We start from the raw sequence: 13,928 nt of genomic DNA, 5'->3' as shown, positions 1-13,928 counted from the left end.
CCAGTGTCGCCCATGAGCGACACAGAACAATGATTTGGAACTCGAAGACCAGCAGGAGCCGCCTTTATTCATGCCGCGTCAGTAGCCCCTACGCCACCTGCCAACAACAAAGAAAAATACGAACCAAATCGCCATTGACCTTGCTAGAACCCATGGGGACAACAAACCATCTGGTCGATATGTGCAGTAGCCCCGTAAACCTTCAGCCTAGATTGGACCGTGGACGGGGCGTAGCAGCCGCCACACGCCATGGTAGACGCGCTTCAGATCACATCCCCTAGGTCCGGCCTCGCCCGATCTGCTCATTCCCACCTCGCCACCTCCTTCGCAAGCAACCCAATCTCCACTCCACCTAGCGTTGTAGCCATCAACAGGGCGCGTTGCGCCGCCATCTGCCTATGGCCACCGCCCCGACATCTGGTCTCCTTCACATCACGCGGCCAGAGGATCCCCTGCCCGCCGTTTGGAGATTGGGTCCGCCGCCACCATGGCCAGAGCCGACGGCATCGGCGAGAAGGGGCTCAAGGAGGCTAGGAGAGGGATAGGGTTTGCGGCCCCCGGTGTCACCCATGAGCGACACATAAGGCCCTAGTTATTTACTTCCTCGAAAGATGATTCCACCATTATTTACACACTCAAGGAAGGCATCCGTCCATTCATCATGAGGCCATCATAGCAGCATCCAAAACCAAAGGTCACAATAATTCATCCCACACGCCACAATTGTACAACTGGGCATCTGATCATTGCATGTTATTAAAAAAATCAGAGGTAAATAAATAAAATCTCCAACTTCAAAAATGCGAAAATGATCACCCTTCTTTATCCATCAGAAGAAGAAAAAAAGCGAAAAGTATTTCCCTTTGTACTACTACCTGGTAGTACCGTGTATACAGCTATGAGCTATGTAGGCAGATACACATACGTATACAGCCTGCAACACAGGGCAGAGTAGCAACGCAACGCGAGCGGAGACAAAAATGAAAAGCAGCAAATAGAAATGAAATCCGAGCTGTTTCCCATGCGCAGCTGTCCGCCAGAGCGACGACCTTCCGCCATTACCCCTTAATCGCCCACACTAAACCCGGTTTAGAGCAATTCCAATAGTATAGCCAACTGTTGGCTATAACAAGATGTCATATCATTTGTAGCCATCATATAGCTAACATGTACAATAGTTGGCTATAAGAATATAGATCTTTACTAATATATGAGTCCACCTTTCACTCTCACGAGGTGTGCAGGAGCACGTGCTAGAAGTCACTATTGCATAGTAGCCACCTCACCTACTCCCTCTTCTCTCTCCTCCAACTCATCTAAAAAATATTATTTAATGTCTTATAGTCAGCTGACTGGACTCTATTGTACTTGCTCTTAGCTTAATTAACCCGGGCGGGCGTCGACGGCCGTATGCTGTATAAATACGCGCCGCACACAGCGACAAGCGGCCGCACAGACGGAGGACGGAGACGGAGGGCAGAAAAGGGAAACAGAAAACGAAAAAAAGGGGACAGCGAGAGGTGTAGGGGACTAGCTGCCTCCGGGTGTTGGTGAGCGATGGAGAGCGAGATGTCGGACGCGCCGGCCGCCGTCGCCGCGGAGCCGCTCCCCGCCGTCGCGGAGGAGGGCGAGGCGGCGGAGGGGGAGGCGTCCACGCTCACCATGGAGCGCGTCGCCGCCGCCAAGAAGTTCATCGAGAACCACTACCGCTCCCACATGAAGAACATCCAGGAGCGCAAGGAGAGGTAACCAACCGCCCGATCCCGATCCCGCCCCCACGCTTCCCCGCCGCGTGCTGCTGCTGCGCTCCGCGGGCTAGATCTCGCGCGCGGGACCTCGATCGAGCGGGGGTTCAGTTGAGCTTGGGGTTCTGGAGCTAGGGGCTTGTCCGTAGCTGCTAGATTCGGGTCGAATTTCGGGGTGGGTGCTCTCGAGGGAGCGTGACGTCCGTTCCGTAGCGACGGTAGCTGTACCAGCCATATGGCCGCGAGGATTTACCGAGGCGTGGCATGACGTCAGGTGTCGTTTTAGGTTCTCCGGTTTGATTTATCTACATAATGAGATGCTGGAATTTAGTGGACCTTCGCACGCGATTCGAGGTTGTTGGAGTGCCCTGATTGATTTGGGTCTAGTGGATAAGTGCTGGGACAATCAGCATTTCATCCTGTTAGGCGCGCGTTTGGATTTCTCAGGTTCTGCTCAACTCAATGCACCAGGCAGAAATGGTTCCAATTGCTAGCTGTGGGGCAGTAAAATTTTTTGCTCTGCTTTTGGCGCGAAAAAGCCGCCAGGTTGACCTACCTCATGGCACTAGCTACTGCCTTGCTTAGTTCGATAGCGGATTTGGAACGTTATTGCTGCGATGCTTCTCGTCGGATAGATGTCCAAAAGTGATGCGTGGACTCTACTATTGCATATGTTTTTAGGTTGTGAAGTGGTGTGGATATATGTCGCGTGCGGTATGCGTGTATAATGGGAACTTTTAGTTTGTCGGATTGCAACCCGACAAATGGTTGGGTGGAATTTTGGGGTGGGTGCTTCTGAGGAAGCGGGAGATGTGTAGCAGTAGCTGTACTAGCCATGGCTTTCAGGATTTCTGGAATTAGTGAAGCTTGGTACGCAATTTGGGGCTGGAGTGCCTTGATTTGGCTCTAATGGATAAGTTGGGATGATCAGCATTTGATTCTGTTAGGCACTTGGATTTATGAGGTTCTGCTCAATTCAATGCACCAAGCGGAAACGGTTCCAATCGCTAGGTATGGCGCGGTCACTGTCGTGTTCTTCTTTTGGCGCGAAAAGCATTTAGGTTGACCTCACGGTACTGGCTACTGCCTTGCTTAGTTGGGCTACAGATTTGGAATGATGTTGTTGTGATGGTTCACGGTGGATAAATGTCCAAAACTGATGCGTGGACTCCACTATCGCGTATGTTTCGAGGCTGTGAAGTGGTGTGGATACTTGTCGCATGTGGTACTTTGTTATTACGTGTATAATGGGAACTTATAGTTTGTCGGATTGCAAGCCGACAAATGGTTGCTTGTAATTAGGGCCTGTTATGTGATCGGTATTGAATTGCCAATGTACTATTAGATAATCCTATGATTCTTTAGCGAATGGGCGGTGGACACGTGGTTGATGACATAACTTCCACACGTGATGTATTGATTATGCTAGTACTAATTTAGCTTGCTTGGAGAGTCAGATATGGATGTAATAACCTTTTCAGGTTTAGTATACATTTTCTCGAGGCTAGATTGAAGAACCCTGTTTCTCTCTTATCATACATTGTTTGGGGATGGACATAATTTGATTCTGCTAGATGTTTGGAATGCTTAGTTTCTACTCAGTGCACCAAGCAAATTGATCAAATTGCTGGCACGGCACAGAGTAGTTCCCTTTTTTTTCCGTGTCATGCTATTGAGCTAAGCTCATAGTACTGGCTATTGCCATACTTAGGTAACAGGATTCAGAGTGTTGATTGCAAGTTTCCCTTGGTGGATAACTTTATGAAATTGGTAATGAGGAAATACGGTGGGTTTTTTCTGCTTCAGCGTATATTCTTTTACCATGGTCAAAGAGCGTCCCCTTAATGTTAGAGGGAAAACAGTGAGAGGAAACACAACGCCGGACATTAAATGGAAGTAGATAATGTTGTAAACTTATTTTCCATATGCAATACATACATTAAGTCCGAGCAACATTGTAGCAGGTGCTTGCGTTTTCACATGTGGTCTCGCCATGTGTTAAATCTCTTATTAAACCACACAGTAGATATATAATCACTGGCTGGTTCTTGCATTAACTAAAGCTGGGATTGCGTTTGTTGAGCTAATCAATCTATATTTCATTTTTAAAGTTTACCTATATTTCATTTTTTAAAGTTTACCTACTTTAGACTGCCGTTTGAACCGTGAAAGCATTTTACTGCTGTGTGGGTTATGTCATTTATTGATTACCCACTTTGCCCGTCTCTTGTTATTAAAATTTTACGATTCCTAGGGTTCCCTGGCTTATCACATAATAAAATCCGTTTTATTACAGGCGTTTTAGGTTGGAGCGGCAGCTAGCTACTTCTGAAGTTCCCAGGGAGCAGCAAATCAATTTAATTAAAGACCTGGAGAGAAAGGAAACTGAGTACATGAGACTTAAAAGGCACAAAATCTGCGTGGATGACTTTGAGCTACTCACCATTATTGGGAGGGGCGCTTTTGGAGAGGTTTGCTCTTGTGCACTTAGTTTTTGTTTTTTACGTGCACTTCCAATTTTGGCATGACTGCTAAACGACACCTGTGTTTTTGCCAAGGAACATGCCATGGTCCTAGACCCATGTACTATAAGTTTTGTTGTTGGTGGTGTTATATTTTCTTCATAGTAGTTTCATATGTCCAGAAAGGTCTAAACTCTAGGGAAGGTGACAACTATCTGTTGCAACATAAACTCTCTTGCAGTTGCTTTGAACACCTTACTGACCTTGCTGTTTATAATTTATTATATAACAGGTTCGACTGTGTCGGGAAAAGACCTCTGGCAACATATATGCAATGAAAAAGCTGAAGAAGTCTGATATGGTTATCAGGGGTCAAGTAAGATAACTCTCATTTCTGGCTATTTCATATTTCGTTCTAATGAAGAGACAATCTGAATGTTTAATATTTTTAGCTGGTTGTAAGTATTAATATTTACCATGATGCTTTTACTATCCTGTCAAAAAATTCTTCAACAAACTTTTGTTGCACCTATGAATGTGTGTGACACTTCTCATTGGTCGATTTTCCTCAAAATATGCAGTGCAGTGCATATTTCTTCTATGTTTTATATATTGGCCCTTCAGTGCAACTTTTGTCCCATGAGTACAAATAGCCTAAGAATAAACAGTGCAATCAGTCAGTTTAATCATTCTAAGTAACATGCGCAGTTTTCTTCCACAGTTTTGTCATACCAAGGGTATTGTTTATACTTATAGGTTATAGCCATCTCCTAGTGCATTTGTTATATTGATCATAAGTTGATAGATATGTATCTTAATCAAGAATCAAATCACATGGCCAATTCAAAAAGAAATAGAATTACAAAACTTTATGGTACATCTGTATTTATTAATGTGTAGGAGCTTTTGCATAGCTGGCCTTTTGTCCATAATTATAAGGTAGCAGTCCGGAACGTTTATTTGAATCTCTGAGGTCCTTGTACTTGACCTTGCTAGAAAACAAACATGATTGTAATGTTCTGTTCTATCATTGACTTTGTTTGACTGAAGCCCACAGATGTTCCATTGGTTTTGTCATGTCTAGTTATTTTATCATGGTCATGTGATGATATCTTCACAATAGTTGTATTTTTGTTTGTTAAACTCACATAGTAAATGCTGCATCATAGTTATGAAATTCCCCCTTGCTGAAAAATCGGCTTACTCAAACAAAATAACTAGGTTGAGATGAAGATGGTTCTCACCAGGATTCATGTTTACTATTGAAGGCTTTACAATTTTTTGTCAGCTGAAAGTACATTTGTATTTGCTGTATTTGTTGGATTTATAAGTTGAGTTACATCTCTGTTAGGTGGAGCATGTAAGAGCTGAAAGAAACTTGTTGGCTGAAGTTGCTAGTCATTGCATTGTGAAGCTTTATTATTCTTTCCAAGATACGGAGTATCTTTACCTTATTATGGAATACCTCCCTGGTGGTGATATCATGACCCTTCTCATGAGAGAAGATACACTAACTGAGCATGTGGCTCGATTCTACATTGCTGAGACCATCCTTGCTATTGAATCCATTCATAGGCATAACTACATCCACAGGTTACAAATCTTTTATTTTAGAGGCATGCAGTTTATTCTTCTTCTACCATCTTTCTGATTTCTATATATTTGGTTTGCCATCATATGCAGAGATATCAAGCCTGATAATCTGCTCCTAGACAAGAATGGTCACATGAAGCTGTCAGATTTTGGGCTGTGCAAGCCAATTGATTGTTCAAAGCTCTCAACCTTGAGTGAAGATGAACCCATGGGTGATGACAACGTGAAGGAGTCAATGGATGTCGACAGTTCTCTCTCTCAAACTACAAACGGTAGAAGGTGGAGAACTCAACACGAACAACTTCAGCACTGGCAGATGAACAGAAGAAAACTGGTATGTCTGATTTCGAGTTTACATATCTACCATCTCATAACTCTTACAATTCTGTTGCTTTCATGGTATTGCTTCCACGCCCTTGTTCGAAAAAAATAATATCAATTTGTGCCAATATTTCATGGCAGCCTTTCTTACTTGAAATGTAAATTGATATGCAGGCATTCTCAACTGTCGGGACCCCAGACTATATTGCTCCAGAAGTTCTGCTAAAGAAGGGATATGGAATGGAGTGTGATTGGTACGCATATTCATACACTTTTCTTTGTGTGTATTTAGTTAAAAAATGATCTCATTGTATTTGTTTTAATCCATAGGTGGTCTTTGGGTGCAATAATGTATGAGATGCTTGTTGGGTATCCACCATTTTATTCTGATGATCCAATAACCACATGCAGAAAGGTTTGTTTTGCTCGGTACATTTAACTACAAATTTTCAATTCATTGGTGCGGCTCACCTTTTTATTTGTAACATATATTAGTTCATAGAATGATCTGTTTGGATTAGCTTCAGTTTAGGCTTATCACCAAAAGAATACTGCCTAGTACTGAACAGCTGATTTATTCTTAGTACTCCCTCTGTCCTAAAAAGGATGTCTCAGAATTGTCAAAGTCCGGGGACGTATCTTGACACTAGTATTATTAGACAAATCGCAGACATCCTTTTCGTGACGGAGGGAGCATAATTTCAAGCTCAAGTTGCAAAAACCTGAAGAAAGCTGAGTGCAGCTATATGGCTTATGAGTTATGACTTTGGTCTAACCAATGTTTATCTTATCTTTACCATTAGTATTATTTATAAGAAAATACTTGCTTGCTCATGACACAACTCCCACTTTCTGATTATGTTTTACTGTTTTAGTAAGTTTTAAGGATGATTTTTCTGATGCGATGATGTGTACTTCTAGATTGCCTTCTATGAGCATAGTCAAGTATGGTTGGACTTGCATTTGTTCTCTCCATCCTAGAGATATGTAATGTGGTTAACAGTTTATGTATGGCTGCCTGAAGCTATTTTATTCTCATGCTGCCAATTTTCTTCCATTTTTTTAGATTGTGCACTGGAGAAACCATGTAAAATTTCCAGAGGATTCAAGGTTGTCTCCTGAAGCAAGAGATCTCATTTGCCGGTTATTATGTGATGTTGAACACAGAATTGGTGGTGCAGGGGCTGATCAAATAAAGGTAGGTCCCCCTGACACACAAACGAAATAATTAGTTAAGTATAGTACTTGCTTTATTTAGTCCACCTTTGGTTAATATATTATTTCTTCATTATTAGGCTCATCCTTGGTTCCATGGAGTTCCATGGGATAAACTTTATGAAATGGAAGCCGCATTTAAGCCTCAAGTAAATGATGAATTGGATACACAGAATTTCATGAAGTTTGACGAGGTAATTGAATTCCTTTGCTGACAGTCGTCTCCTGCCAATTCTTCAATATTCAAACCTTGCCAATCTCCAGCCAACATAACCACATAAGTATCGCCTTTGGAATTCTGGGATACAAGACATTTATTAGTAGCCAACATACAATATTTTGTTTAATTTTTTCTTTTAATTTGCGTGACAACTTGCAAGTTAAAGGAGCATTCACTCGTGTGTATATCAGGCAATAAGCAGAACTAAATTATCGTTTGAATTATACTTTTCTTGATAAAGTTGGGATGGATGATTTCATGCTCCATTTGCATTGCAATGCAGCTATTTTATTCATGTTTTGTTTACACCCTGGGAATTAGAATCCTACAACTTAATTCTTGGTTCTGCGCTGCAGATGGATAATCCTCCAACAAGAACAGGTTCTGGGCCATCAAGAAAGGTACACACATTGAGGCTCATAAACTAGTGCAAAAGCATTTCTAAATTCTTATGTTTGCATAGGATTTTGCATCCTTATTTACCATGCACAGTGATGAATTGCTCCTGTTCATTTACATTCCATCAAATTGTAACTATATCACAACCATTACTCTATCTGATAGAGCAAGGTACCATGAGAAAATTATGTTCTAGATAGGATAGACCATATATATTTTTGTCTGTGTAATTGAATTACCTAGCATAATACTATTTCAGTAAATTAAAAAAAACTTGTGTTTTTTCTCCATCCTGAGTGTCATGATAAAGGTCATGGTGTAATAACAACCTAACGGTATTTAGAAGTGTTATGAGTAGTACTGTAGTAATTCAAACTACCTGCCCTTATTATTAATTATTTGCATATCTTACGGACGCACACCTTTATTGCTATATTCCTCTTTGCACTCCTGGAGTTCTTATGTATATCTTTTGTGCTACGGTTTTACAGGCGAAGCTGAATTCAAAAGATCTAAGCTTTGTGGGGTATACATACAAAAACTTTGATGCAGTGAAAGGATTAAAACATGCAGGTTTGTGCCCTGTGATCATTTAGTATGTTGTGAAATCTGCTTGGAGTTTGAGTATAGGTTTCTTTTGTAGTGTTAAATGACATTTATTCACAGCATAGTCATGTTAGGAAGCTTCATCATTCCTTGAAGATGGCCAGTGTAGAAAAATATATGAATATATATTCAATACCCGATAAGTGTATTATAAAAACATATTCATGATCTGGTGATTTTGATTTGGTAGTGTAGATGCTAATATTTTTTTCGTGAACTTGGGAGAACTTAACAGTATTTGACTTAGGACAAGTATACATGGCCTTACATACCCGGATGGAGTGAGTAGGTTTTATTTTGTATAGTTTCCATAGCAAAACCATGTTGTTAGGAAGCTCATCACTAAATGAAAATGACCAGTATCCAGTTTAAAGTCCTTGTTGTTTCTGAAACTATAAATGCATGCAGATATGCAAAGGAGCTCATCGCTAACAAGGCCCTCCATTGGTGCTATATTTGGTAACATATTCTGTCATAGTTTTCTATACCATTGCGATAACTGCCCTCCCTCTGCTCCATCTTATTTGTAAATTCCTATCTCAGGTTCAAATGGGATGGACTCATCTAGAGAACCAAATGGAAAGGACACACACATGCACACGGTTTCTTCTGGGGATGCGATGAGTCCATGACAGTGCATGGTTCTGTTCGTTCCTGCGAGTTTTCTGCGCTAAATTAGCATGCAAACGACTGAATGATGTGGCTTCATCCGGACAACCTGCTTGTTTTTAGCCAGGTTTCTGCCCTGTTAAATCGTTGGCGAGCATTTTGTAGAAATCCAACAAAGCTTCTAGCTGTAAAATAGTATGCTAAGGACTTGACAAATAGCCCATCTACCTGGAGGGGGCTCGTGTTTGGTGGTAGCGTGTTCCGACCAAGTGGAGATGGGGCATGTTTGGGAGTATTTGCACCTTGGGGCTGGCTGCCCAGGTTGGCAGAGCAAAATTGCTGCCTTCTCTTGTGGCAGTTCCTGGTCCGCTAACATTTGATCGTGGAAACATAATAAGGTGGTAAACTGTGGCAGGCTAAGCTATTGTTGTTGGTGGTGTTTGATACATATGTACCAGATGATTTCCGTTCAGAGGGTTGGCCATTGGTCTATGGTCTCCCGTTGCAGAAATGCCTAATTTTGTTTACTGTAATGTTCAACCCTTATGGCACATGATATATTGAAACCTTGGACTATATTTTGGTGGAAATGCCCCTAATTTCTCTTTTGTGGTAGAACTGGAATGCAACTCCGTTGATTTCTTCATGTCTTCTGTTGTATGAATGGTTTTGTTCTGCGGGTACTGCGGATGTTGTCTCCTTTCTGAACTCACTGTTGATGAAAGGGGAATTTGTTCAGATATTCTTGTCCTCTGGGCTTAATCTTAGTGCTACTGACTCCTTTTTATTACTCAATCATAATTGGTACAATATCAGGGAATTTAGAAGCCACAAGCGGTGACCATGATCAACAAAGATATAATTATGAGATATGGTATGAGCATGTGGGTTTGATCTGCTGCTTTCATGTGTATGCTGCACCAAGGTCTGGCGATGTTTGATCTCTCGACGAATCGAGTAAAGGATGCACATAGATCGCTTGTGAATCGAATTGATCACCTGTATGCAATCAGAAGCCGCTGAACATGTAGATCTTCTGCCAATGCAAGGGCGTCTCTGAAAGCAATAGCTTCTAAAATGGCTGTGTCTGAGATTCAGGTACAGCTAGAACTGATGCACCAATAAATCTCCCATATATATCTCTGCAAATAGCTGCTGTTCCTTTACTCTCCTCTATCTTGACTTCATTTTTCCTCTGTGCTAGTGTTGAGTTCGCCATCCTCATAGTCTGCAGGCCCTGCCTTTGCACGTAGCTCTCTCATATTCTCAGATCGATCAGCCTTTTATGGACCAAGCAGATATCAAGACCCAGGCGAAGGAAACGTGAGCAAGGAGGTAGTGGCACAGATTTTTTTTTTTATTTGACAATCAATACCACGATGTGTTACAGGCGATTACAAATTAAGTTATGGAATTTTTGAGAAGGCAGTTTATTAATCAACAGGAAAATAACAGAGCGTACGCTAGCTAGAACAGCCATAACAAAAGAGAGGATCAAAATATGTTGCACATACTAATCTGTTGAAAATGAAGTAGTCGTTGGTGTAGCAGTGGCGTTGTTGATGAAAACTAGCCGAAGTAGATAACGATGAAGACATGGGTTGACTTGGATGGAAGATGACCCGTGATGAAGAACGGGAGTAATCACGCGGGAGCGCTTTCCGAAAACCTAATTCAAACTCACTCGTACATGATTGTAAGTGCGAGTGGTTTTGGAGACTTGCTATATTGTTTGCTGGTGCAAGTCGACGGTCGGATGGAGTATACTATGGTGGTGATGCAAGTAGCGAGATGATGCAAAAAAAAACTTCTCATTTTTTGTGTATTCTATGGCGTAAGTCGACAAGACTTTATCTAGAGGGGCTGAGGAAACCCTAACAGGTACATCGTGGGCCACATCCATGTTTTACACGTTCGAGTCGGTTACAACAGCCTACGATCTAGAAGCGACTCAAACCGACTAACTCTGTGATCCGTCCATCAAAATCTCAATTTTTCTGATCATCAAAAATAAAGCTTGGCTCGACGCTCAATCCACGAACACGAACACGCCGCGTCATTGATGAAACGAGCAAGCAATAGAGGAGGAGAATGCACATGTACCACTTCTCTTCTCACTCACTTGTCAACTGGTGAGACACTCGCTTATAAGTAGGTCTAACTCTATCCCAACTTTTCACGTGGGACCAAACTTAGCACCCCACCTCTTGCAACTTACATGATATATTGAAGCCTTGAACCTTGTTTTCATTGAGCATGAGGAGACAATTCCGTGTTGGTTGCCCATATATGTCAAGAAATTGGATTCGAGGGTTTGAGAAAGGGTACACTCTGAAGCACTTGGTATGTGTTGATGTTTTTGGTCCCAGTGTACCGGTGAAATCTTTTGTAATAAAATTTCAGACCTTTCTTTAGTTTAATAGACTGGTTTTACTTTAGTTTAACTTGATTTTGCTTTAGTTGATTAAAATTTTGTTTGAAATGGATCCTTCATTCAATCTGCTTTGGGGATATACATTTATTCTACACCCATTGGACATTTTAAAATTGTGCAACTAGTGTTTTTGCAGTGTGCAAGTGTGGTACCTAAGTGTGCAAAATAACTTTTTACACCGGTAAAATATGTTTTGGTTTTGAACTTTTTTGTTGATAGGTTGTACTCCACATATATGCTAGTTGCGCATTTTCAAAATGGGCAACTTGTATATTTGTAGTGTGCAAATGATTTTTTTACCGAATATGTGTTTATATGTTTTCTTGCATTTCATTTTATTTTCACTTTGTGTTTTTCTTGAGTGAAATGTTTGTGTTTTTAATGGGCTACTATCTTTCATGTCACAAACTTAGTTTGTGTTTCTTGACAGGAATGTAAAAATGCTCAAGTCATTATAAAGGTTTCCATTGTTTTGCTGTTACATGACAGCAACTGTGTGTACATATGTAGGATGCAGCATTATATAGTGTTATAGGCTTCTCGTAGAAATAAATCATTGATTTGAACGGAAAAAAATCATTGTTCCGCGTAACAAACATTATGTTTCTTCAACCCGTCCTAGCCAGGCAAATACGCCAGAGCCACGTACACCATCGACTAGCAGCATTCTTTGAAGTTTGAATGCTTGGAGGTTGTGCTGGAACACGGGTATGAGGGCGCTGATGCTTGCTGTCGCTTGTGTAGGATGGCGCAAAGAGCAACCCCTCCATAGGTAAGTAGGAGGCATGAAGTAGCTCAGGCTCCCGGTCCTTTTCCTCAACGAAGTTTTGTCGCAATTTCAAAAATTTCGCAAACTTTGCTCGGGCTCGCGGTCCAAAATTGATACTACATGGATGAATCGGCATACTCGATGCAATTTAGAGGTCTCACCTCCTCTTTGATACCTACGTTGGTTTGGAAGCTACTGTCGAAAAAGAAACTACTTTGGTTTGGAAGCCATGGTCGTCTCTAGAGTGCAAAAAAATCTCTTGGTTGATTTTCCGAAACTGGAAAGAGTATGCCAAAATTATGGGCAATGCAAGTTTTGCAACAAAGTTCAAGAGTCGATCACACACATTCTTTTCAAATGTCGCTTCATTATTAGGGTGTACTTCGCTTTAAAGAATTGGCTTGGTCTTCATTACATGGAACCAAAGAGTGGTGGATCAATGAAATTCACAAGCGAGGCCAATCAAGAAAGGCCATGGCATCTCTCCCAATGTTGGTTTAACGAGAAATTTGGAAAGAGAGAAATGCTTGTATTTTTCGAAACCAAGCAGTTACCTCGATAATGCTTGTAGTAAAAAAATCAAAGGGGAGGCTGCGATATGGTACCTCCCTGGGCTAAAGATTTGAGTAACGTAATGCCGCGAGGGTAGGTTTTGTTTTGGTCTCTGCCTTTTGGTCCAGATTGATTTATAAGATCTCTAAAAACTTCTCTTCAATTAATAAAATTGATGAATCTTGTAGCTTGTTTCGAAACAAAATCGCAAATTTCGATGGTGGGCGAAATTATCCCCTTTCGGTCATAACTTTCTAAAAAGACAAAATTTGTTCCAATTTCTTTAAATAAATTTTGCTAAAATACAGACAAACAAGAGCCGGTATTTCTATTCTTATATGGTCAAACATGTTACTACGGAATCAGGTGAAAAGCCCACAGTCTGGAGCTATGCCAACAGCCAAATGTGGGGAAAGATCAAAATAGTTTCGGTGATCCGCCATACTCAAAATTTCTCTAACTGTCTCTTTGAAGCCTAAACAGTAACATGATTATACAAGATCGCCGACTCGCCGTCCTCCACATCATTATCAGAGCGGCACACCGAGAACGACGCCCCGGGCCACGCATCGGCTCTGCGGAACACCCAAACCAGCGGCCCCACGCGCAGTTCCATGGTCGCCGCCGGCGGGCGCGTCCTGCAGCGGTAGGCGCGCAGCCCCGGCGAGTAGCCAGATGAAATCAATGCTCGCTCATGCTCATGCTCCTGCACCTCTGTCGAGCGAGCACCGCACAAGTGCCCCAGCAGAGCGGCGAAAAAGAACACTGCGATGAAGAGGGCGAGGAAGATCATGAATGCACTGACATCGGCGGAGCTGCTATCCGCCATGGAAGGACTGCTCTTGAAGCTTCGCCAGCTGGGGTTAGTTAGTGCATCTGATTGTACATGAGACTGATAATGATTAGTAGGAGTACTTAAGTAAGGTGAGGCGATGTTTCCAAGACGCGTGGTTACTTACTTGCGACAAAGAAATGGCTTCGGTCTCTCCGTTTCTTTGGCTCA

General features: G+C 41.9%; 1 protein-coding gene across 1 annotated transcript; it reads left to right on the top strand.

Annotated features, from left to right (window-relative positions):
* Positions 1-1,542: 1,542 nt before the first annotated feature.
* Positions 1,543-9,760, top strand: LOC124660053 (serine/threonine-protein kinase 38-like). Its single transcript, XM_047197848.1, has 13 exons — positions 1,543-1,745; positions 4,042-4,216; positions 4,500-4,583; positions 5,559-5,800; positions 5,891-6,134; positions 6,296-6,375; positions 6,452-6,536; positions 7,188-7,319; positions 7,417-7,530; positions 7,913-7,957; positions 8,447-8,528; positions 8,970-9,020; positions 9,105-9,760. The coding sequence occupies exons 1-13, from the start codon at positions 1,558-1,560 to the stop codon at positions 9,191-9,193; spliced, it is 1,611 nt and encodes a 536-aa protein (XP_047053804.1). The 5' UTR covers positions 1,543-1,557; the 3' UTR covers positions 9,194-9,760.
* Positions 9,761-13,928: the final 4,168 nt, after the last annotated feature.

Source organism: Lolium rigidum, chromosome 6 (genome assembly GCF_022539505.1).
Source record: "Lolium rigidum isolate FL_2022 chromosome 6, APGP_CSIRO_Lrig_0.1, whole genome shotgun sequence".
Lineage (NCBI taxonomy): Eukaryota > Viridiplantae > Streptophyta > Magnoliopsida > Poales > Poaceae > Lolium > Lolium rigidum.
The sequence above is the reverse complement of the archived record's forward strand: the minus strand, read 5'-3'. Positions and strand labels throughout refer to the sequence as shown.

Coding starts and splice junctions, on each gene's coding strand:
- LOC124660053 (XM_047197848.1), top strand. CDS start 1,558: ATGGAGAGCGAGATGTCGGACGCGCCGGCCGCCGTCGCCGCGGAGCCG. Junction 6,135..6,295: donor AGATGAACAGAAGAAAACTG/GTATGTCTGATT, acceptor ATTGATATGCAG/GCATTCTCAACTGTCGGGAC. Junction 8,529..8,969: donor GAAAGGATTAAAACATGCAG/GTTTGTGCCCTG, acceptor AAATGCATGCAG/ATATGCAAAGGAGCTCATCG.